Below are 22,172 nucleotides of genomic sequence, written 5' to 3' on the forward strand. Positions count from 1 at the left end.
GTTGGCTCCACCACTTCCGGGGCCTTACGGGGCAAGTGCGCCTGCGTGCTGTCACCGCCTTGGACGTGCCTCAAGCCGTGAGGGACTGTGAACCAATCAAAAGGCAGTGCCTCTCTAGCCCGGGCCAATGAGCTTTCGGATTAGAGGGTTTAACTCCTATTTAAAATAAAGACTTTGAATCGTAACGGCTGAGCTCTCGGCAGGAGTCGGCGGCCTTTGGGTCGGAGACGGGAGCCAACGGGTTCGTAGACCCTGGGACTGCTCTGTGAGGCGGACGGGCGAGGGCGGCGGGCCCGGGTGGCCTTTGAGCGGGCGGCGGAGGAAGAGTCGAGGTCAGGCGTCCCTGGGTCTCCACCTTCGTCCTCCCTTGTCCTCCTCTTCCTGTCCCCCTGCATCCTCCCAGCTCCTCTCCTCTGTGCCCGGTGGTGCTTTCGCAGCGCCCTCCCATCTGCGCCTGGGTAGTGGGGCGCCCTGTGAAATGCCGCTTGGGGGTTTGTTACCCTCCTGGAGTGCGTGGGGTTGTTGAGTGGCATTGGGGTGGGGTGCCTTTGAGGGGGTTCTCCTATCGGCCAGCACTTGGGTAAGAAAAAATAGGGAGGGCTTTTGCCGTCGGGAAGTTCACGTTCTAGAGGGGGGTGGGGGCCAGACGACGAACTGGCGCGATAGCTTTCAATAGAAAAGAGTAGTTGGTTGACCTGGGGCTACTTTGGAGGAATAAATGAAAACTTCCTCGAAGATGTCTTCCTTGGTGCGTGCTTCTGAAACCACAGACCTTGGACCACCTTTGTCGGGATTTCTGAGAGCCTTTGTTGAAAATATAGACCCAGCTCATGAATCAGAAGTGCTTGGCATAGGATTCAGGTGTCTGTAGTTTGTCAGGTTTCCCAGCTGATTCTTGATGTTTCACGGAGAACCGGTGATCTAGACCTGCGCACATAGTCATCTGGGGATGGGAAAATGCTGGATGTGATTTGTTAGGTCTGTGGTTGGGCCTGACGGTCTCCACGTCTCACCAGTGTCGTCCAGATGGAGATACTGTCGCGGACTTTTAACGGTTCCTCCTCCTCCTTAACCTTCCTTGTTCTTTGAACTAAAAACACTTTTCAGCAGCACGTTCACTTCCACTCCTCCAAGTAAGTCCGTGCAGAGACTAGCAGGCTTGAAGAAGACAAAGTCTTCTAAATGCACAGTGATGTGAAGTCTTAACAGTTTTCCTGTTTAGAATAGTAGGATATGTGGTTTGAACTGCAGGGTCTTGTTGAAGGTCATTGGGTTATGTGGCTCCGGGACCTGGCTGTAGACTGGAATCGCTGGGCAAGCAGTCTTCTTGGGGGCTCTCTCCAGCATTGCTGGGTCAGAATCCTCATATTCCATTCTGTTGATGATTATTCCTCTCCCTGGGAAGGCAGAGTATGTTCCGTTGGAGCAAATCTCTGGCTTCTGTCGAAGACTGTTGAATGAATGCCCTTAGGCCTGTGTGATCTCATTAATCCGCTGCTTGTAATTGTTAGGGAAGGTGAAGAGAGCGTTAGAGTGTGTGTACAGCACGAGCTTGTAACTCCTTTTTCCTTTCTGTCGTTTCTACTACCCGCTGTTTGATATAAGGACTCCTGGCTGTGGTTCCGTCTTCAGGGTGGAATTATTTGCCTATTTGTGGAATGGATGTGGAAGCGTGGGGGTGGGGGGGTGCTTTCCCGCTGGGTTCTGGAACTCAGAGAGTATCTGGGTAAGAAAAGTACAGAAAGGGGGCGCCTGGGTGGCGCAGTCGGTTAAGCGTCCGACTTCAGCCAGGTCACGATCTCGCGGTCCGTGAGTTCACGATCTCGCGAGATCTCGAGTGATCTCGCGTGAGTTCGAGCCCCGCGTCAGGCTCTGGGCTGATGGCTCAGAGCCTGGAGCCTGTTTCCGGTTCTGTGTCTCCCTCTCTCTCTGCCCCTCCCCCGTTCATGTTCTGTCTCTCTCTGTCCCAAAAATAAATAAACGTTGAAAAAAAAAATTAAAAAAAAGTACAGAAAGGTTTCGTTTTCTTGGAGTTTATGTTCTACTTACTTGATGGGGTGTTGTACCTGCCTCACAGCATGGGCCTAGTGTTATAAACCGTTTTCATTACTGATTTGGCTTCCTTAGTGGGGTAACTCATTCCCCACACACTGGTGGGTGTACCTACTGTGTGCCAGGCATGTTCCGGGGAGGCTGCAGTGAACACAGTGGGACTAAGGCCTTGCTCTCACGGCGCTTACTTTCCTTGGAGATACTGGCAGGGGGTGGGATATCGCCTGGGGAGGCAGAAATAAACACGCACAGTGAGGTTCTGTAAGATGTTAAGGGCTAAGCAGAAAAATAGAGATGGTCAGAAAGGAGACATCTGAGCACAGACCTGACTGGAACGAAGGAGCAAGCCACACTTCCATTTGAGCGAAGAGCCAAATGGTGAAGAGAGAACAGGAAGTACAAAGGCCCTGTGGCCGGGCACTGCTTTGAGGAAAGAAAGAAGTTCCGTATGGCCAGCATGCAATAGATAAGAAGAGGAAATAAGGCCAAGAAGGTGGTCAGGGTCCACACTCTAGGAGACTGTAGGCAAGGAGGATTTTGAGGGACCGTGAGGGGCTTCTGAACCAAGGGCCAGCATGGCCGACTTGTTAATGGGACCACAGGGTGCAGTGTTGCGAATGGGCCATCACGGGGCAAAGGTGAAAGCAGGGTGACCATTGGGAGCCCGTTGCAAATAATTGAGGGGAGAGAGCCTTGGTTTGACCAGGTGGTGGTATTAAAGGTTGTGGGCAGTGGTTCTGAAGGTAGAGCCTCCAAGGTGTGCTGATGGATTAGATATGGGCTTTGAGGGAGAACCGTGTAAAAGATGAGGGGACCCGAGCGATGGGCACAACCGGTTTGCCAGCAACTGAGGTGGGGTCATCTATGAGAATAGGGTTGGCGAATGGGGACAGGGCGGGAGCAGGAATTCAGTTTGGAACTTTTTATTTATTTATTTTTTAATTTTTTTTTTCAACGTTTATTTATTTTGGGGACAGAGAGAGACAGAGCATGAACGGGGGAGGGGCAGAGAGAGAGGGAGACACAGAATCGGAAACAGGCTCCAGGCTCTGAGCCATCAGCCCAGAGCCTGACGCGGGGCTCGAACTCCCGGACCGCGAGATCGTGACCTGGTTGAAGTCGGACGCTTGACCGACTGTGCCACCCAGGCGCCCCAGTTTGGAACTTTTTAAACTTGAGATGCCTCTCCGATTACAGATTACAGGTCGAGATGTTTTGCAGGTGGCAAGGGTCAGGGGAGAGGTCTGGAGATGGAGGTTTGGAGGTCTCAGCCCGTGAATGGTGGTGGGAGCCAGGAGACTGGATGAGTGCACCGAGGGAATGAGCACAGCTGCAAAAGGAAGGGTGTTTCTGGGCCTGAGCTCAGGCTTCTCCGGAGAGCAGAGGGGAGGAGTAGCCTGGAGGAGAGAAGAGGGTGTGTCTGGATGTGTTGGGATGGAGATGCTTGGCAGACCTTCATGGGGGGGATACTGAGCAGGTAGGTAGGTAGGAGTCTGGCAGTCAGAGGAGAGTTTAGGGCAGAAGATGTAAATTCAGATCATCTTAAAGATGTTTAGAGCTCTGATGCTGGATGAGGGGCCCTAGGACGGGTATGGATGGAGAAGTGGGGTCCCAAGGACTCATTCTGGGTCCAGTCTGCCCAGACTCTCAGGTTGGCAAAAGTGAGGCTGATCGAGCAAAGGATGTTGCGGCAGGACAGCTGGTGGGGTGGTGGGTGGGGGGAGACAAGCCTACAAGCTAGTGGAGGCTGGGAGTGGAGTAAAAGTGACCTTGTCAGCCGCTGCTGGGGTCGCAAGTGAGCTGAGGGCGCGGAATGGACTTTTGAATTTGCTAACAGTAGAGGTCAGTCATGAGCTGGCCACCTGAGCAGGCCAGTCTGTGGGATGAAATCCTGATGGGGGAGGGCCAGAGAGTGAGAGCCACGTGGGTGCGGTGAGTGTGGGTGACTGTTCTGGAGCTTTGCTCTTGACGGGAGAGGGCAAGATGCTGTCTTAGCTGGAGTCAGTTATGGGGAAGGGGGGACCTGTTTTTAAAAGGCAGTGGCGGGGGAGGGGCGTCTGGGTGGCTCAGTCGGTTGAGCATCCGACTTTGGCTCAGGTCAGGATCTCGCGGTTCGTGGGTTCAAGCCCCGCGTCAGGCTCTGGGCTGACAGCTCAGAGCCTGGAGCCTGCTTCCAATTCTGTGTCTCCCTCTCTCTCTGCCCCTCCCCTGCTCATGCTCTGTCTCTCTCTCTCTCTCTCTCTCTCTCTCTCTCTCTCTGCCAAAAATAAACGTTGAAAAATAATAATAAAAGGCAGCAGGTATTGAAGCAGGCTCCTGCATTGATGGAGCAGGAGGACTCTGGGAGTGAAGTTGGGTGGAGGCCCCACATCTGTCCCTCTTGTCACTTGAGAAAATAAGACACCCTTGTCAGCTTCATTGGGACAAAGAAAAAAAATGTAAAATTTTTGTGTTGTGGAGGCTTTTTCATCAGGAGCTATATCCCTGACCTCGCATAACAACACTTTGAAGCATGAGGATTTGTGTACATTAAAAGTGGTTCTTTTTCTTTTCAGGCATCATGGACAAATCTAAAGAAAACTGCATTGCAGGGCCTGTTAAGGTAAATCGAACAATCGTAATCTCTGTCACATTTAGAAAACCCAAATGGAGGTTGGTGTTAGATCTGGAGTTCTTTTCACCGTCACTTTGGATTGTAACTTTAGAGGTGTCTGCTACATTCCTGGAGGAGTTAGTCCCCTTTCTCGGCATTTCATAACATGTCGTTGATGGGCACCTGTTATTTTGTTCTGCTTTGTCTTCTAGCTAGCTCTTTAAGTATCTGTTCCTCCATTGTGTGCAGGACAATAATGTATACAATAGGTGCCCGATACTTGCCTGTATTTGCTTGCTTGCCAGAAATTAAATTGCTTTGCCACAGCTTGTTCTGGTCACGCTGCAGGACATGGTAAGCTCCTAGGAATGTCGGGCTGTGTTTTAGTGAATATTTCCTGGGAATCCACTTTGAGCCAAGTTCTGTGTCAGATGCAGGGATTACAATGATGCAAAGCGCATGGTCTTTGACTAAAGAACTTAGCCCTTTTGGGGAGTTATGGGAGCCAGTACTGCGCCTTCACAAAATATGTATGCGTAAGATGACCGAGTAATTCCGTGGAGGGTGGGTGCTCCATTCAGGTTGGGATGGGCTGGAATCCAGGAAGGGCTTCCCCAGGGAGGACCCTCTGCCTATAGTATTTGTGGAGCGGCTGGGTGAACGAATTTTTATACAAAGATCTTTTAATATAAGCAAGCCGCAGAGTTTTTTCCTTCTAGGAAATCAGCGTAAAAATACACACACACACACACACACATCAAGCAAGATTTGTGTGTGTGTGTGTGTGGGGGGGGTTGGGGTGGGGTGTCTTATTTTTAGAAATTTTAATTTTCTTTTTTTACTAAGTTTTAAATTTAATGTTTTTAAAAATGTATTATAGAGAGAGTACCAGTGACAGGGAGAGAGAATCCTAAGCAGGCTCCACGCTCAGCACAGAGTCCAACTCGGGGCTCAATCCCATGACCCTGAGGTCATGACCTGAGCTAAAGCCAAGAGTCGGATGCTCAACCAACTGAGCCACCCGGGCGCCCCAAGTCTTTTATTTTAATACCAGTGTAATTAGCACACCATGGTTTATTAGTTTGAGGGATACGTTACAGGGATTCAGCTCTTCTGTACATTACCCCGTGCTCATAAGGATAAGGGTCCCCTTTGTCCCCATCCTGTTTCACCCCCCCCCCCCCCCCACCTCACCTCTGGTAACCACCAGTTTGTTTTCTGTAGTTAAGAGTTTGTCTCTTTTCTTTCTTTCTTTCTTTTTTCTTCTCTTTTCTCTTTTCCCCTTTGCTGGTTTGTTTCTTAAATTCCACATATGAGTGAAATCATATGGTATTTTGTCTTTCTCTTACTAATTTTGCTTAGCATTGTACTCTCTAGCTCCATCCATGTCACTGCAGATGGCAAGATTTCATTTTTTATGGCTGAGTAATGATCCCTTACATATCTATACCGCATCTTCTTTACCCATTCCCCTATCAGTGGACACTTAGGCTGCTTCCATAATTTGGCTCTTGGTTTGTTTTTGTTTTTAGTTTTTTAATGTTTATTTTTGAGAGAGAGGGAGAGAGAGTGTGAGCAGGCAAGGGGAAGAGAGAGAGAGAGACAGAGAGAGAGAGAATCTGAAATAGACTCCAGGCTCTGAGCTGTCAGTACAGAGCCCAATGCAGGACTTCAACTTGGGAACGGCGAGATCATGACTGAAGTCGGATGCTTAACCAACTGAGCCACCCAGGCGCCCCTTTAATTTGGCTCTTGTAAATAATGCTGCTATAAATATAGGGGTGCATATATCCGTTTGAATTAGTGTTTTTGTATTTTTTGGGTAAATACCCAGTAGTGTGATTACTGGGTCGGAGGGTGGTTCTATTTTTAACATTTTGAGGAACTCCCATCCTGTTTTCCACAGTGTCTGTACCTGTTTGCATTCCCACCAGCATCGCACAGGGGGTTCTTTTTCTCTACATGCTCACCAACACTTGCTGTGGTCTTTTTGATTTTAGCCATTCTGACAGATTTGAGAAGTTTTCATTTTCAAATAAATGGATACTTCTCCTTTATTTACTGACTGAAAGTCTAAAATGATCAATTAGAAAAAGGCTAACTTGAGTCATTGTATTTGATTCTCAAGTCCTATGATAAAGATCATTTTAGGAAACTGCTGTTTAAAATGTCACTGCCTGAATGCCTACTGTGTTGTGGGCATTGCTAAGCTGGACGTTGTGACCTGAGCTGAAACCAGGAGTTGAACACTTAACTGACTGAGTCACCCGGGCACCCCCAGATGATCTTCTAAAACATCTTCACTGAGGGGCGCCTGGGTGGCTCAGTTGATCAAGTGTCCAACGTCGGCTCGGATCATCATCTCGCAATTTGATTTCTAGTCCCACATTGGGCTCTCTGCTGTCCCCATGGAGCCTACTTCAGTTATTTAGATACTCTGTCCGCCTTCTCTGTCTCTGCCCCTCCCCCACTTGCTCTCTATTTCTTTCTCTCTCTTTCTCAAAAAAAAAAAAAAAAATCTTTACCAGAAGATAACCACTGTTGAGTATTTTGACATATTTCTTCATCTTTTTTCCTAAACATATGTATGATATTACTAAAGAAATTTCAATGGAATTGGGATTTTGGTATAAAGTTTTGCGTTGTAGCTTTTTGCTGGGTAATAATTATCAAGCCATTGAGAATTCTTAGGAAGTGTTTAATGTCTCCCTCTTTAGATGGAAATTTAGTTAATGAACATTTGTTTATGGGAGCATGATTTTGGGGAGTGGGGTGTTGGGTGGGTAGGAGGATCATTCTGGTATTCCTTTCAGCCATCTACTAACCACGTCCTTTGGAAGCGCTGATGAACATTGCTTTCCCCTTCCATGTACTATCAGTGACCTTTGTTATTTTGTTATACTAGAAAAGAGACTTTGTGGAATTCTCAAAATACCCCGCTTTTGTTCATGAAGACCATGACGTTTATTTTTTCCCTCTCAATCTAGACCACAATTCCCCTTGGCGATGGTCCAAAACGTGTTCCAGTGACTCAGCAATTTCCTTCTCAGAATCTGTTATCTGCAAATAGTGGCCAGGCTCAGCGGGTCTTGTGTCCTTCAAATTCCTCCCAGCGAATTCCTTCACAAACACAAAAGCTCGTCTCCAGCCATAAACCGGTCCAGAATCTGAAGCAAAAGCAACTGCAGGCAACCAGTGTCCCTCGTTCTGTCTCTAGGCCGCTGAATAATACCCAAAAGAGTGAGCAGCCCTTGCCATCGGCCACTGGTAAATCAACTTTTTGAGACTATTAGATTGTTATTCCTTCCAGTTGCTTAAAAAAAGGGGGGTGGGGCTGGAGGATAGACTTGGCGTTTATTGTTTGGAGCCCTAGCTCTGATGTCATTTTTATTGAGGATACGGAGAAAAATCTGATGTCAGGTTGAGGTAGTAGGGTCTCCTGTGGGCCAGCCCTGCGCTCAGGATGGAGAACCTGATTCCCACCTCGTGGTATGATTGAGGAACTGAAAACTTCCAAAGTCTGGAGTGTGGAGGGCAGTTGGGGAAGTAGACGTTCGAACTTGGATGGACTGAGGCCGGTTGGGTGAGGTCACGGTGGAAGCTCTTGGCTTGTTGAGGAGTGGGGCTTCATCCCCTGGGCGTGGGGAAATTGCCGAAAGGTTTTCCAGTGGAGGAGGGACTGGCCTTCTAGAAATCTTACTAGATTGGCCATGTGGAATGAACCGGAGAGAAGCAGAACTGCACTCAGGGGCAGCAGACAGGAGGCGGGCTGCCGGGGGTTAGGTCAGAGATGGCAGGGACCTGAAGTGGGCAGGGGCAGGTGGATGTTAGTAGTCCTTATTTACCAGCCTGGCATGCCCACGCTCAGGAGAAGTGCTTCCTTCACCCACGTCGTCTCCTTCAATTCTCGCAACCACTCTGTGAAGGTGGTCGGTGACCAACTCTGTTTTACAGACGAGGGAGTGGAGCCTCTGAAGCATAAACTTGCCCACAGACACAGCAGGATGGAGGGGTGCAGGCAGATCCAAGGGCTGACCTCGGACGCAGACTGGGTGGAGCTGGGCAGTAAGCTGGATGTAGGGATGGTGGTTATATTGCCGCCATGAACTGAGATCGTGAAGCGCGAAGGGAGAAAACCGGTCTGGGCTCCCGTCACGTGTCTGAGCAGAGCACACCCTGCTGTTTTGGAGTTTGAAGTGGAAATGTCCAGCCTCTGGCTGATGAAACGATGACTTTAGCACCCTGTTGTGCAATTGGTTTATGGTACATTTTGCTGAATCAGGGGCTTCTATTTTTATATTTCCCCTTGGCAACTAATGAAGGAAGGTGGCCGATTTATGTTTTGTTGCACGCCGTTAATTTGTATGTAGCTGATGGAGAGTCGGCTGGCCCACTTGGGGGGGGGGGGCGAAGGTGATGAGTGGGTGCTTATCATGGGTCGAGAGATTGGCAGTTCTGCCTTAGAAGGTCTTCATTTGGAGACTGAGGCTTCTGGGAGAATCTGCATAGTCTTGAGCTTTAAATTATTGGAGGGCCTAGCTGTATGTATATGTCTCTCTCTATATATAGGTGTATATCTGCTCATCTTTAGAAATCTAGAAAAGGCTTCACCAGGTGGGAGTCAGGTTAGGGTGTGGTAATCTTTTTTCTATAAAGAAAACTAAGAAGATCTTCCATTCTGGACACACCATTATATTTTGGTGACCATTCTTTGATTCATTTCTGTTCATAGGTTTTTAATTTATTCTGTAGAGTTATTCTAAAGTAATTATAATTATTCTAAAAGCAGGTTTTTGACTTATTCTATATAGGAAATAATTCTGAAAAGGAACTGACAACAAAACAGAAAAATGAAGAATCAAAAAAGTAAGTTTTATTTTACTTACAAAGTCCTGAGCTATTGTGCTGTTAGAATATACTTTTATTGGGGCGCCTGGGTGGCGCAGTCGTTTAAGCGTCCGACTTCAGCCAGGTCACGATCTCGCGGTCCGGGAGTTCGAGCCCCGCGTCGGGCTCTGGGCTGATGGCTCAGAGCCTGGAGCCTGTTTCCGATTCTGTGTCTCCCTCTCTCTCTGCCCCTCCCCCGTTCATGCTCTGTCTCTCTCTGTCCCAAAAATAAATAAACGTTGAAAAAAATTAAAAAAAAAAAAAAGAATATACTTTAATTAATTAATTAATTAATTAATGTTTATTTATTTTTGAGAGAGAGAGAGACAGTGTGAGAAGGAGAGGGGCAGAGAGAGAGGGAGACTCTTGCCATCTGAAACAGGCTCCAGGCTCCGAGCTGTCAGCACAGAGCCTGACATGGGGCTCAAACTCAGACCATGAGATCATGACCTGAGCCTAAGTCAGACACTTAGCCAACTGAGCCACCCAGGTGCCCCTAATTGCAAGTTTAATTATGGGAACTTGTTAAAAAATAGAAAAGGTCGGGGCGCCTGGGTGGCTCAGTCGGTTAAGCGTCCGACTTCGGCTCAGGTCACGATCTCACTGGCCATGAGTTCGAGCCCCGCGTCGGGCTCTGTGCTGACAGCTCAGAGCCTGGAGCCTGTTTCGGCTTCTGTGTCTCCCTCACTCTCTGACCCTCCCCCGTTCATGCTCTGTCTCTCCCTGTCTCAAAAATAAATAAAACGTTAAAAAAAAAAATTTTTTTTTTAAAAAAAATAGAAAAGGTCTTTATATTTTCACTTAGGATATATAAATGTTTCCAAATTCTAACCTTTGGCAAAAGGGAATTTTAATGATGTTTACTCGTGACTCAAGCTTTTCTTACTGCGTTCCAAATTTAGAACAAACTTGTAGGAATCTGTTACAGAAATGTGTAAAATAAGTTCCTCTCTGCCCTCAGAAGTAACCACCACATGTAGCTTAGGTTTGTTTCTATACTATTTCTATTCTCCTGTTGCAAAACTGTATACACACGTATATATGACTATATGAATATTTCAACAGTATGCATTGAATTGTTCTTTATACCGTCTTCCCCGGATATTTTCCCAAAGCTTGTTCCCAACTTCTGAACTGTGTAGACTCTATAGCGTAGAACGTAATGTCTGTAATGTAGGAGGAGGAGCCAGGAATGAACCCACAGGCTTTTTTGCTTGACTGCCTAATAGTGGCTTTCTGAGAATCGAAATCCAGCTGTAGGATCCATCCCGCCTGCTTTGGCAGACTGATTGTCCACCCCGAGAGTCAGCATCTCTAGGTTGGAGGAGGAGGCTGTGGTTAGCCTGCTTGAGGTCCACAGACCGTTCTGAAGGCTTCCTCCCTCCACTTACTTACCTAACCTTTCCTGTGCTCTTTAACGGTGGTGGCAACAAGTGTGCACTTCAGAGTGTAGTACTGTCTTGGGACACTTTGCGTTAATGCTTCAGCTCTAAAAGCCCAGATTGTTCTTTGTCTGACTCATATAGTCATTGGCAGATAGGGGAGCGGGGGATTTAATGCCTGTGGAGACTCACATAGCGTAGTTATTGGCTTGGTTCTTGCCGAGGTTACCTAACGAATACAATATTAAATATAAAATTATTTAGAGGTCTATCTACTACCCGTTAATAAATTGTTAGAAAAGATTTGTTTTCTTCATATTTTAAAATATTCAAAATTTTTCCTAGAAGGCAGTGGGCTTTGGAAGATTTTGAAATCGGTCGCCCGCTGGGTAAAGGAAAGTTTGGTAATGTTTATTTGGCGAGAGAAAAACAAAGCAAGTTTATCCTGGCTCTTAAAGTATTATTTAAAGCTCAGCTGGAGAAAGCAGGAGTCGAGCATCAGCTGAGAAGAGAAGTAGAAATACAGTCCCACCTTAGGTAAGTTTCCAAATTGATGTTCGAGAGAATGTGGTACAGAACCTAGTTACTAAGAGTTAAACCATGGAAGGCCTGCTCCATAGTACTGCAAAGAATGGTTTAATTCATCATTTTTCAAGGATTTGTCTAGAGAAGTGCTGTGGTCCTGAAAAATCACTTGGAGGTTTATGCTGTGTTAATGAAGTAATTTATGAGTCAAATTTGTGTGTGTGTGTGTGTGTGTGTGTGTGTGTGTGTGTGTGTGTGTGTGAGAGAGAGAGAGAGAGAGAGAGAGAGAGAGAGAGAGAGAGATTGATTAAGGGAAATGATACTTTTGAGTTCTTTTTTTTTCTTTTTTTTTAAATGTTTATTTTTGAGAGAGAGAGAGAGAGAGAGAGCACAAGGAAGGTCAGAGAGAAAGAGGGAGATGCAGAATCCGAAGCAGGCTCCAGGCTCTGAGCTGTTAGCACAGAACCCGACAAGGGTCTTAAACTCACGAGCGGTGAGATCATGACCTGAGCCGAAGTCGGATGCTCAACCCGGTGCCTCGATATTTCTGAGTTCTAAGCAGAGGTTGCAAACTGGCAGCCTGCAGGTTGACTTTGGCCAATGGGTCTTTTTCCTTTCTTTTTTTCCTCTTAGTATTTTTTTCAGACTTGAATCACTTGTTAATACTTAAAAACCTGTCCAATCAGGCCTGTAACCCTCCCTGGCAACAACTAGCTGGAGCTGAAGGGCTACTGCCCTGGGCCGTGTTCTCAGCTGCCCGAAGTCCTCAGCAGCAAACATCTGCTGCTGTTGAACCCTGCTTTTAAGTTGTGTCTCCTAGTGCTTAGGAATCAAACTGCTGTGGGAGTGCCATGCCTCTCCCTCTTTCTAATAGGCAGAAAATTAATATATAGCTGAATTTCCCCCCCCTAATAATAAAGATGACCTGAAGGAAGGAAATAATCTTAACCAAACCTGAAGTCCATTAATACCTTGCATTGCTTGTAAACTGATAGGCAGATGTGTGTATTTTTCTTCAGAGCAGGTCTGTAGTTTCAGATTCTCAAGTTTGGTGAAGGGTGTGGTAGGGGGTCTGTGACCAGAACTAATTTTCACTGGTTTTACATGAAGGGTTTGATTGGTACTTAGTACATATTCTTGTATCCTCTCCAGAAAGCAGGTGTTAAAGAGTATTCATCCTTTGTTGCAGGCATCCAAATATTCTCAGACTGTATGGTTATTTCCATGACGCCACCAGAGTTTACCTAATTCTAGAATATGCACCTCTTGGAGCTGTCTACCGAGAACTTCAGAAACTGTCCAAGTTTGATGAGCAGAGAACTGCTACTGTGAGTTTTCATTTACTGTCCTAACTCTTGTTCCCTCTGTTCCACCCCACATAGCAATGCGCCCTTTCATTACAGTCCAGTGGGTTTCATCTAAAGAAAGATTGCTTAATAGGATCAAATGTTTGAATGAAAGAATCAGAATACCTTAGTTGTACCATCCATGCACATAAAATCAAGTACCAGGTGGAATATTGTGGCTGGTGTGTTTCCACAGCGGTTTTCTAGAGAAATGTATATGTGAATAGTTGCCCTCTTTTTTTTAATTGTATTTTTATTTTTTAATGTTTATTTTTGAGAGAGAGAGAGAGAGAAACGGAATGTGAGCAGGGGAGGGGCAAAGAGAGAGGGAGACACAATCTGAAGCAGACTCCAGGCTCCCAGCTGTCAGCACAAAGCCCGACGTGGGGCTGGAACCCACAAACTGTTAGATCATGACCAAAGTTGAACGGCCAGCCGACTGAGCCACCCAGGTGCCCCTTTGTAGTTATCCTCTTTTTTAAAAAGTTTACAATAGTTTTAGATTTACAGAATGTGAAGATAGTGCAGACTTATTTTCTCCTGTTTGTCTTACATTAGTGTGGGGTACCTACTATTCACCTGGCTTATCACTGCGGGTGTTGGCCTTGGTCCCCCGGCTGAGGTCACGTTCATTAGGTGTCTTTGCTGTGAAGTTACTCTTTTTCTCTTTGCATACTGGGTTCTTCTAAAGCGTGTCACTATGCACAGCCCACACTTAAGGAGTAGGGATTATGTGCCACCTCCACCCTAATCTACATAAATTGTTCAGAATTCTTCTGCATCAGAGATTTGTCTGTGCTCCCTTATTTATTCAGTCATTTATTAATGTGGACTCATGGATATTTTGTACTTTGAGTATAGTCCAATACTACTTTGGCCCTTGGGATCCCTTTCACATGGCTCCTGTTTTAGGTGGGTTTTTGTTGTTGTTGTTGTTTGTTTTTTTCTTTGGTTGGTTGGTTTTTTTGACCTACTCCCATCATTGTGGGTGTGGTGTTTGAGCACTTCCCTGCATCTGGCCCTGTAGGATGCTGCACCTCATTTTGTAGATTTCCTGTCTTAGTCCTAGAATCAGCCATTTCTCCAAGGAGCCCTGGTTCCTTTTATGGGAAAATGGAATTAGAAACCAAGACCTGGGTGCAAGATGTGCTCATTGCTAGTGGGGTGTCATGTCTTCTCCGTGATCTCAGCTGACAGAACAGGGACTAATCTATGTATACACATGTATCTGTATTTTTATCCATTTGCATCTATATTAGGCAAAACATGAGTCCATTACCACAGGATTCATTCTACCCTCCTCCCCTTGTTTATCTGTAACCTCTCATTGCAGCCTTGAAAAACCTGAATTCTGCTGTCCACCAACAGTTTGATTATTCAGTGCCAGTGTCCATGTGCAGTGGTATCCGAATGATTAACCAGTTACCCCAGTGGGGAAACAACTAGATGCATTTAAGATTCACCTGTATCTTTTCAGGGTGCGGTAGCTCATTTTTTATTGCTGAATAATATTTTGCAGCATGGCTGCAGTACAGTTTATCACTTCACCGATTGAAGGGTGTCTTGGTTGCTTCTAGTTACTGGTGATTATGAATAAAGCTGCTATAAACATCTGCATGCATGTTTTTGTGGGTCGTACGTTTTTAGCAGATTTGAAAACTAGCTTGTGTGGTGAGATTATGTGTAACTTTATAAGAAACTGTTAAACCGTCTTCCAAAGTAGCTACACCATCTTTGCATTTCCACCAGTGAGTGTGCCCCTGTTCCTCCTCCTCACCAGCGACTGTTTTGGAGGTTAGCCCTTCTTATTGGCGTATGTGGTAACTCATTGTTTTAAATTGTAGTTCTCTAGTGATCTATGACAGGTATCTTTTCATGTGCTTATTTGCCATGTGTATCGTCATCTTTGCAGTGCCTGTTCAGATTTTTTGCCCATTTTTAATCAGGTTTTTGGTCATTTTGAGTTGGAAGAGTTCTTGTATATTTTGGATACAGGTCCTTTATCCCACACGTTTTACAACGTTTTCTCCCAGCTGGTGGCTTGTCTGTTCATCTTCTTACCTGCATCTAATCTTAACATCCAACATAATTGGGTTTTTGGTTTGGGTTTTTGGTTTTTACCCTATGGATTGTGCTTCTTCTTTATTTTGGATGAAATTACTTGTTTGAAGAAGTAGAGTGTCTTTGGGCAGTTTTTTTGTTGAATCAGCAGATGATGGGTGGTTACTTTGATTACACTCATTCTTTCTTTTTGGCATTGATGGAAATGGTGTTACTTTCAGGTGGTTGTACTTGTGAATTCACAGCACGAGTGGTGAATGACCCTTTGGTGTGGTCTCAGGAAAATGGACATACTATTTTAAACTTAATGTTAAATGTTTGCTTTGTGGATAAGTAGAAATAGATTCATCTTATTACTTTCTTTTTTTTTTTTTTAATTTTTTTTTTTTCAACGTTTTATTTATTTTTTTGGGACAGAGAGAGACAGAGCATGAACGGGGGAGGGGCAGAGAAAGAGGGAGACACAGAATCAGAAACAGGCTCCAGGCTCTGAGCCATCAGCCCAGAGCCTGACACGGGGCTCGAACTCACGGACCGCGAGATCGTGACCTGGCTGAAGTCGGACGCTTAACCGACTGCGCCACCCAGGCGCCCCTCATCTTATTACTTTCAAAATATTAGCTAACCAAATTAGTTGTCTTATTTAATTGGCAGTTGATATTTCTACTACTACGTTTTGTTCAATCCAGATGGAGTTTATGTTGGTGTAAGCAGTAGTTATTTGAAAGAAAAACTTGGTTCTTTCTAGATTCTATAGTAGTTAGAATGACTATGTATGCACACTGTTTCCCTTTTCTGATTAATTCAAATAAAAGTAAGTGTAGAGAAATGTTGGGGCCCTTTATACATATTCACAGTGTGATGTGGGAGGTGTGAAGGAGGCGGCTGCTGGAGAGCCCTGGTTGAACTAGCTCCTTGGCCTTGATTTGAGCGGAGAAAATGCCTTGCCCTCAAGAATCTAGTATGTGATCTTTATGTCAGTAGCTCAGTTTGGTGTAGAAGAGCTCTCTTTGCCTCCACTTTCAGTTTATTATTTTCTAGATTTTGTTCTCTGGCTTTTGCCTGAAAAAAATGAAAACGTTTCTTCTGACCATGATATTTGCTTTTTACAGCAATTTGTCGAGTAGAACTTTTTGGTGTAAAGCAATGTGTTCAGTTCTGTCTAGTGGTTGCTTTGGAAAACCTTTCTTCAGCCAGAGTGGGTGGCTCAGTCGGTTTAAACGTCCGATTTCGGCTCAGATCATAATCTCACAGTTCATGGGTTCGAGCCCCACACCAGGCTATGCTAACATCTTGGAGCCTGCTTCAGATTCTGTGTCTCCCTCTCTCTGCCCCTCCCTGGCTCACGCGCTCTCTCTCTCTCTCTATTTCTCAAAAATAAATAAACATTAAAAAAAAACCAACAACAAAAAACACCTTCAGCCAGAACTAAACATACTCTTTCAATACGCTGATAACAATTCTTATCCTTTTGCTAAAGCAGATTCTGGACTTGCTAGAGCTCTCCTTGGCTGAGATGAAAAGAAAACTATCAAAAGGACTGACGTGCTGTGTGTGCTTTTTAAGCTGACCAATGAATACGTATACCCCCAAGTTCAACACTATGTAACACGCAAATGTACCTGCTTTTAATTTTTTTTCAAGATTGTTTTTTCCCCTTAAATTTTGAGTTTCAAACAAATGCTTGTGTTATAAATTGATCTTGGTTTTAAAAATGGGAATTAAAAAAAATGGGAATGGACTGTACTTGAAAATTAAAAAAAAATTTTAATTGTTTACATGTCTGACTCGCTAATTTGTGCCAGTTTTTCAGTTGTTATCATCATTCATTGCTACTAGTATTTCTAGCTCATCAGTTTTCCCCCCTGTCCTTCAATGTCCTATCTGCCATATTAGCAAATAAATAACTTAGTATGGAATACTCGTATTTTATGCTAAACATGAATTTGGTTCGAAAAAAATTTTTTTTTGAGTCCTCAGTTGTTCCTAGCCTTAACACCTATAAAACATATTAAAATCGATGTTGGCTTTCCTTTCAAAAGAGATGTCTAAAATTGTGTTATATAGGGGTGCCTAGGTGCCTTAGTCGGTTAAGCTTCTGACTTTGGCTCAGGTCATGATCTTGCAGTTCACGAGTTGGAGCCCTGAGTCGGGCTCTGTGTTGACAGTTCTGAGCCTGGAGCCTGCTTCCGATTCTGTGTCTCCCTCTCTTTCTCCCCCTCCCCTGCTGGTGTTCTCTCTTTCTCTCTCTCTCTCTCTCTCTCTCTCTCTCTCTCTCTCTCTCTCTCTCTCTCTCTCTCTCTCCCTGTCAAAAATAAATAAAAACTTTAAAAATAAAGTGTGTTCTATAAAATGTGTGACGCAGATTTTCCATACTTTTTGTTTCCGTAGTATATCACGGAGTTGGCAGATGCCCTGTCTTATTGTCACTCAAAGAGAGTCATTCATAGAGACATTAAGCCAGAGAACCTGCTCCTCGGTTCAGCTGGAGAGCTTAAGATTGCAGATTTTGGATGGTCGGTACATGCCCCATCCTCCAGGTATGTAACCTTAGAGGTGGAACTTACTTAGTGTTTAGCAAAAGCCTTCGGGGCTTTCAGGAATGAAATAGTCAAATACTTAAGGATAGAAATGTGGAATTGGGGCTGGTCACAGTTACACATAGTTGGGAGAAACCTAGGCCCATTAAGTATCTTTGAGAATATTTGATTCTCCTACTGTTGTGGGGTTATTGTGTCGTAGGCCTGGGTTAAAGATGCTTCGTGTCCTCAGAGGCTAATGAAGGGGACATAAGGGACAAGTGAAGGACAGAGGAAGTGCAGGATGTGTTGGGTGGTGATGCCTGGGGCAGTGGTGAAGTGGAAACTCCGCTGCTTCCTGGACAGGAAACTGGTTTCAGAGGGCCACACACACAGCTCTAGAGCTGAGGGCACAGAGCTTTGGAGAATTAAAAAAAAACAGATTTTATCCAAATTGGTTTGGATAGAATTTTCCAGGTGGTGGTTGGATTCTCTGTGGTGTGCTTTTGTCAGTAGCATAGTCCTTTCTTGTCCCCTCTGAATAGAGAGATCTTAATTTTGCGAACAAGAACTAAAATCTTCTGTACTGTTTTCATTTAATTTGGGTCTAATTAAGATTTTGAAGCCTCGTGAGGTGGTAGGGCATTAAAAACCCTCATCTACTGGTAAGTTTGTCAACTTTGGCAAAGGACTTAAAAAATCATAGCCATAATACTTTATACATTTTTTTAAACCACCTATATCTTTTAACCTAAAATAGATGACGTGGTGGAGGTGGGGAGCTTTATTTTCGCCAGATCACTTGTAATTGTTCGCAGCAGTGCATTGAATCTGCTGTTGCAGTGTCTCTTTTTTTTTTTTAAAGCTGGTTGTCTGTCACTAGTGGGAGCTGTTGGCACCTAGTGAGGCAAATGATGATGAAGAATTGTAGGCTTTGTAAAATCGCAGGGCTAAACTGGACCTTAACCTGTCCGGTGGTGTCATGTGATGGGAAAGGTAAACGTCCTTTTCAGAAAGGATACGCCAGCCATGTCGCCCCACCTCCCCAACACGAGTAACCATAAGAGCTCCCGGGAGTGCTGTCGTTGGAGGAACCTGCTGACTCGGCCCCTTTTCAGCATCTCCGTGGCGATGAGGGTTTCACGTGTGCTCTCTGGGTGCCGGGCGTGCTGAGCATAGGGCCTGCGTGACCCCCTAGGAGAGCCAGTGGCAAAGAATAACTGATAGGAAGCAACGAAGACCTACGCGTGTTCGCGCCCGGTTGATGTTTGCCACCTCCAGCGTATTTCTGGCCTTTGGTAGAAACACGCACAGAAGTGCCGAATCGGCGGCTTGATAGCTCCTGTCTAGGGCCTACATGCAACAAGTGCCAACATTTTGCCATATTGGCCGTGTCGATTTTTTGGTGAATAGACCAAAGTAAGTAAATTTTCAAAATTATATTGCAGACGTTATGCTTCATTCTCTGGCCACTGTGGGATGAATCTCCTAAAAATAAGGACATTGTCCCTATAATCACGACCGTTATCACTCCTCAGAAAATTAACAGCCTTGTCAATAGCTATTTAGTCCATGTTCACATTTCTGCAGTTGTCCACAAAATTTAGAGCTGCTCTTTAAGTCAGAATCCAACTAAGGTCTGTCCATGCATTATATTTGATTGTGTTTCTTTTGTCTAAATTTAAACCAGTTAGTTGCCTCACAATTTAAAATGGATTTTTCGGGGCACCTGGGTGGCGCAGTCGGTTGAGCGTCCGACTTCAGCCAGGTCACGGTCTCGCGGTCCGTGAGTTCGAGCCCCGTGTCGGGCTCTGGGCTGATGGCTCAGAGCCTGGAGCCTGTTTCCGATTCTGTGTCTCCCTCTCTCTCTGCCCCTCCCCCATTCGTGCTCTGTCTCCCTCTGTCCCCCCCCCCAAAAAAATGGATTTTTCTTTTTTATCCCTTTTTTCCTTTTTTATTTAAAACATTTTTTTAAATGTTTATTTTTCAGAGAGAGTACGAGTGGGGGGAGGGCAGAGAGAAAGGGAGACACAGAGTCTGAAGCAGGCTGCAGGCTCTGAGCTGTCAGCACAGAGCCCGATGTGGGGCTTGAACTCAGGAACCACGAGATCATGACCTGAGCCACCCAGATGCCCCTCTTTTTTTTTTTTTTTTTTTAATGTTTGTTTATTTTGAGAAGGGGGGGAGGGGCAGAGAGGAAGAGAGAGGACCCCAGGCAGGCTCCACACTCAGTGTGGAGTCTGACATGGGACTCGGATCCCACGAAGGTGAGATCATGACATCAGCTGATGGCAAGAGTCAGATGCTTACCCACCCATGCGCCTCTAAAATGGATTTTTCTGATTGTGGTGTCACTTATCTTGGTCCTTTATCTTCTGTTGTTGCTGAGAACTGGAAGTAGGTCTAAGGACCTGAAGAGTACTTTTGGCAAGAATACTTCCTAGGCCACCCTCACGTTTCAGTGTCTCTCTTGTACCACTGATGTGTCAGAAGGCAGCATGGATCTGTCACGCCAAAGCTAGTGTTTTCACAGTGGGACAGTTTTTTAGTTTTTTGTCACTAATGTCACAGGACCGTTAAGCTTTTTAGCATCTCTATAATTAATATAAAAACAACTATGGCACTCCAAATTGTATTTAGAGAGAGCTTTCCTTTTCCAGCTACTTTGATATAGTAGTGATACTTTTCATCACTTACAGAGGTTCTGGAGTGGGACAAACTTGGGGCGTGGCTTGGTTGCTAGCTGCGTGATCTTGCACATCTCCCTCAATCTGTTTCTTGTCTGAAACTGGGGATTTAAATAGTTTCTGCTTCATAGCCTAGGATCTGGCCTAGGAAGGGCACTCCGTCAATGTTAGTGTAATCGTTAATGACGTTTAGCAGCAATTAGGGTAATAAAAACAGGTGCATCGACCCAAGCCTTCCTCCATTTTTAGGAGAACCACCCTCTGTGGCACCTTGGACTACTTGCCTCCGGAGATGATTGAAGGCCGAATGCACGACGAGAAGGTGGATCTCTGGAGCCTTGGGGTACTCTGCTATGAATTTCTAGTTGGGAAGCCTCCATTTGAGGCGAGCACATACCAAGAGACCTACAAAAGAATATCGCGGGTAAGACCTTAACGAGAACTGATCCGTTGCTTCTTCTCGAATTCTTATCAGCCTTCACCTTGGCCCTGAGCTGAATATTCATACTGTTCTGTCTTAAGCCGCGTTTTGTGACTGTCACTTGTCGTACTCCAGGTTGAATTCACATTCCCTGACTTTGTACCGGAGGGAGCCAGGGACCTCATCTCAAGACTGTTGAAACATAATCCCAGCCAAAGACCGACTCTCAAAGAAGTACTTGAACACCCTTGGGTCACGGCAAATTCATCAAAACCATCAGGTAGCCAAAAAAGCAAAGAATCAACCGGCAAACAATCTTAAGAATCCTGCAGGGGGAGAAACCCACGAGGCCCAGCTGGCGACACTGTTGACGGCCTGGCCGTGACCCATGACCGAGGGCACTGCAGACAAGGGCCCACCGAGCAGGCGGTGCCTCACCCTCCCCGGTCAGTCCGCTTCCGCGAACAGTGCACTCTGGAGTGAAAGTAGCCGCAGGACTTGTGGCCACTTCACAGTCCGGAGGCAAAGTTCACCTGCAGCCTCCCCACGGCCTGTCTCAAGTAGGGTGTCCTTGTGGAAGGCAGCTCGGGGCCCGACTGCGGGGAGAGTGGCCACTCCGCCCCGACTCCATCGGTGAAAGAGGGTGCAATGACCATCCGGTCCCTACGTGTGCATCTGCCTTCCTCAGTGGCCGAGCCTGGGAAAGCTGCCAGGATGAACATGTGATTCTTTCTTTTAAATGTCAAAATAAAGATTTCTGTATAGACTGCTATGTCATTTCCCTGGCATCCCTTCAGGACTGTTCGGTGTCTGTCCCACACTTACGCCAAGTGGACGTGGTTAAGGACCAGATCAGGCTTAAGCCCTCGGTGACTGTACACTCGAACGCGTGCTCCACATGTGTCTTGGGGCTGGCTGGATGAGACCTGTCTCTGCTGTTTCTAAATGTCAAAGGGCTGATCTTTCCGTGGTTTTGATGCTTTATTTATACAGTTTTGGTGAAGCACAGTAAGTCACATATAAAATGATTAAAGTTGTCACGTGTCTAACCTTGAAATTATAATGCATTTTCCAGTTCATTCTACCCTTTGGGAAATGCTGGGCTAAGCGTGGGCCCGCTGGGAAGGCGGGAAGGCCCCCCAGTGGTGCTGTCAGGGCTCTGGAGCCGGGCTGGCCTGTGAACGCACCTGCCCTGCGACGACTGGGGACAAAGCAGTAGGGGTGCCCCTGACGGTAGCGGGGACAAGTCAGGGAGCTGGTGAGCTGTGATGGGTAATTAGGTAGGAGAGGCATCCAGGGAAAGTGACATCTGAACTAGGCTTGAAGGGCGGGGAGGACTTAAAGGCTGGGGGCAGGAATGGTGAGACAGCCCTGTGGCCCCGGGAGGGGGCGGCAGGAAACCTGGCACCACGGGGGCAAGCATATGGCTGTGTGACTGGGTGGCAGGGCAGGGGCACCAGGAGTTGGGCTGTGGGGGCTGCCAGCGCCCTCTCTCCAGCCTCCACTCTTTCCGCTGTGCCCAGTAAGTGGTAGTTCCTGCAGTAGGAACATTCTGTGCAACAGCCCAGCTCGGGGAGCCGGAACCCTTGGTGGGTCCTCATCCTGGGGGACCACCTGATGAGTCAGTAGTACAGAAGTGGGTGTGCATGGCATGGGCACCTCTGGAGGGTTCCCTAGAGCTACAGGAGGTCAGGATGGA

At 46.1% G+C, this 22,172-nt stretch overlaps 1 protein-coding gene across 2 annotated transcripts; it reads left to right on the plus strand.

The window, feature by feature from the left end:
* Window positions 1-27: 27 nt before the first annotated feature.
* AURKA (aurora kinase A) lies at window positions 28-21,530 on the plus strand. Of its 2 annotated transcripts, none has more exons than XM_047851798.1 (9): window positions 28-332; window positions 4,608-4,654; window positions 7,633-7,912; window positions 9,457-9,511; window positions 11,260-11,451; window positions 12,629-12,767; window positions 17,238-17,386; window positions 20,302-20,476; window positions 20,609-21,530. In XM_047851798.1, the coding sequence occupies exons 2-9, from the start codon at window positions 4,613-4,615 to the stop codon at window positions 20,792-20,794; spliced, it is 1,218 nt and encodes a 405-aa protein (XP_047707754.1). In that variant the 5' UTR covers window positions 28-332; window positions 4,608-4,612; the 3' UTR covers window positions 20,795-21,530. The 2 variants fall into 2 exon arrangements, with proteins under 2 accessions (XP_047707754.1, XP_047707753.1); XM_047851797.1 differs by having other exon boundaries at window positions 28-241.
* The last annotated feature ends 642 nt before the right edge of the window (window positions 21,531-22,172 follow it).

The sequence above is a fragment of the Prionailurus viverrinus genome, chromosome A3 (assembly GCF_022837055.1).
Source record: "Prionailurus viverrinus isolate Anna chromosome A3, UM_Priviv_1.0, whole genome shotgun sequence".
NCBI lineage: Eukaryota > Metazoa > Chordata > Mammalia > Carnivora > Felidae > Prionailurus > Prionailurus viverrinus.

Coding starts and splice junctions, on each gene's coding strand:
- AURKA (XM_047851798.1), top strand. CDS start 4,613: ATGGACAAATCTAAAGAAAACTGCATTGCAGGGCCTGTTAAG. Junction 4,655..7,632: donor GCATTGCAGGGCCTGTTAAG/GTAAATCGAACA, acceptor CTCTCAATCTAG/ACCACAATTCCCCTTGGCGA. Junction 17,387..20,301: donor GTACATGCCCCATCCTCCAG/GTATGTAACCTT, acceptor CTCCATTTTTAG/GAGAACCACCCTCTGTGGCA.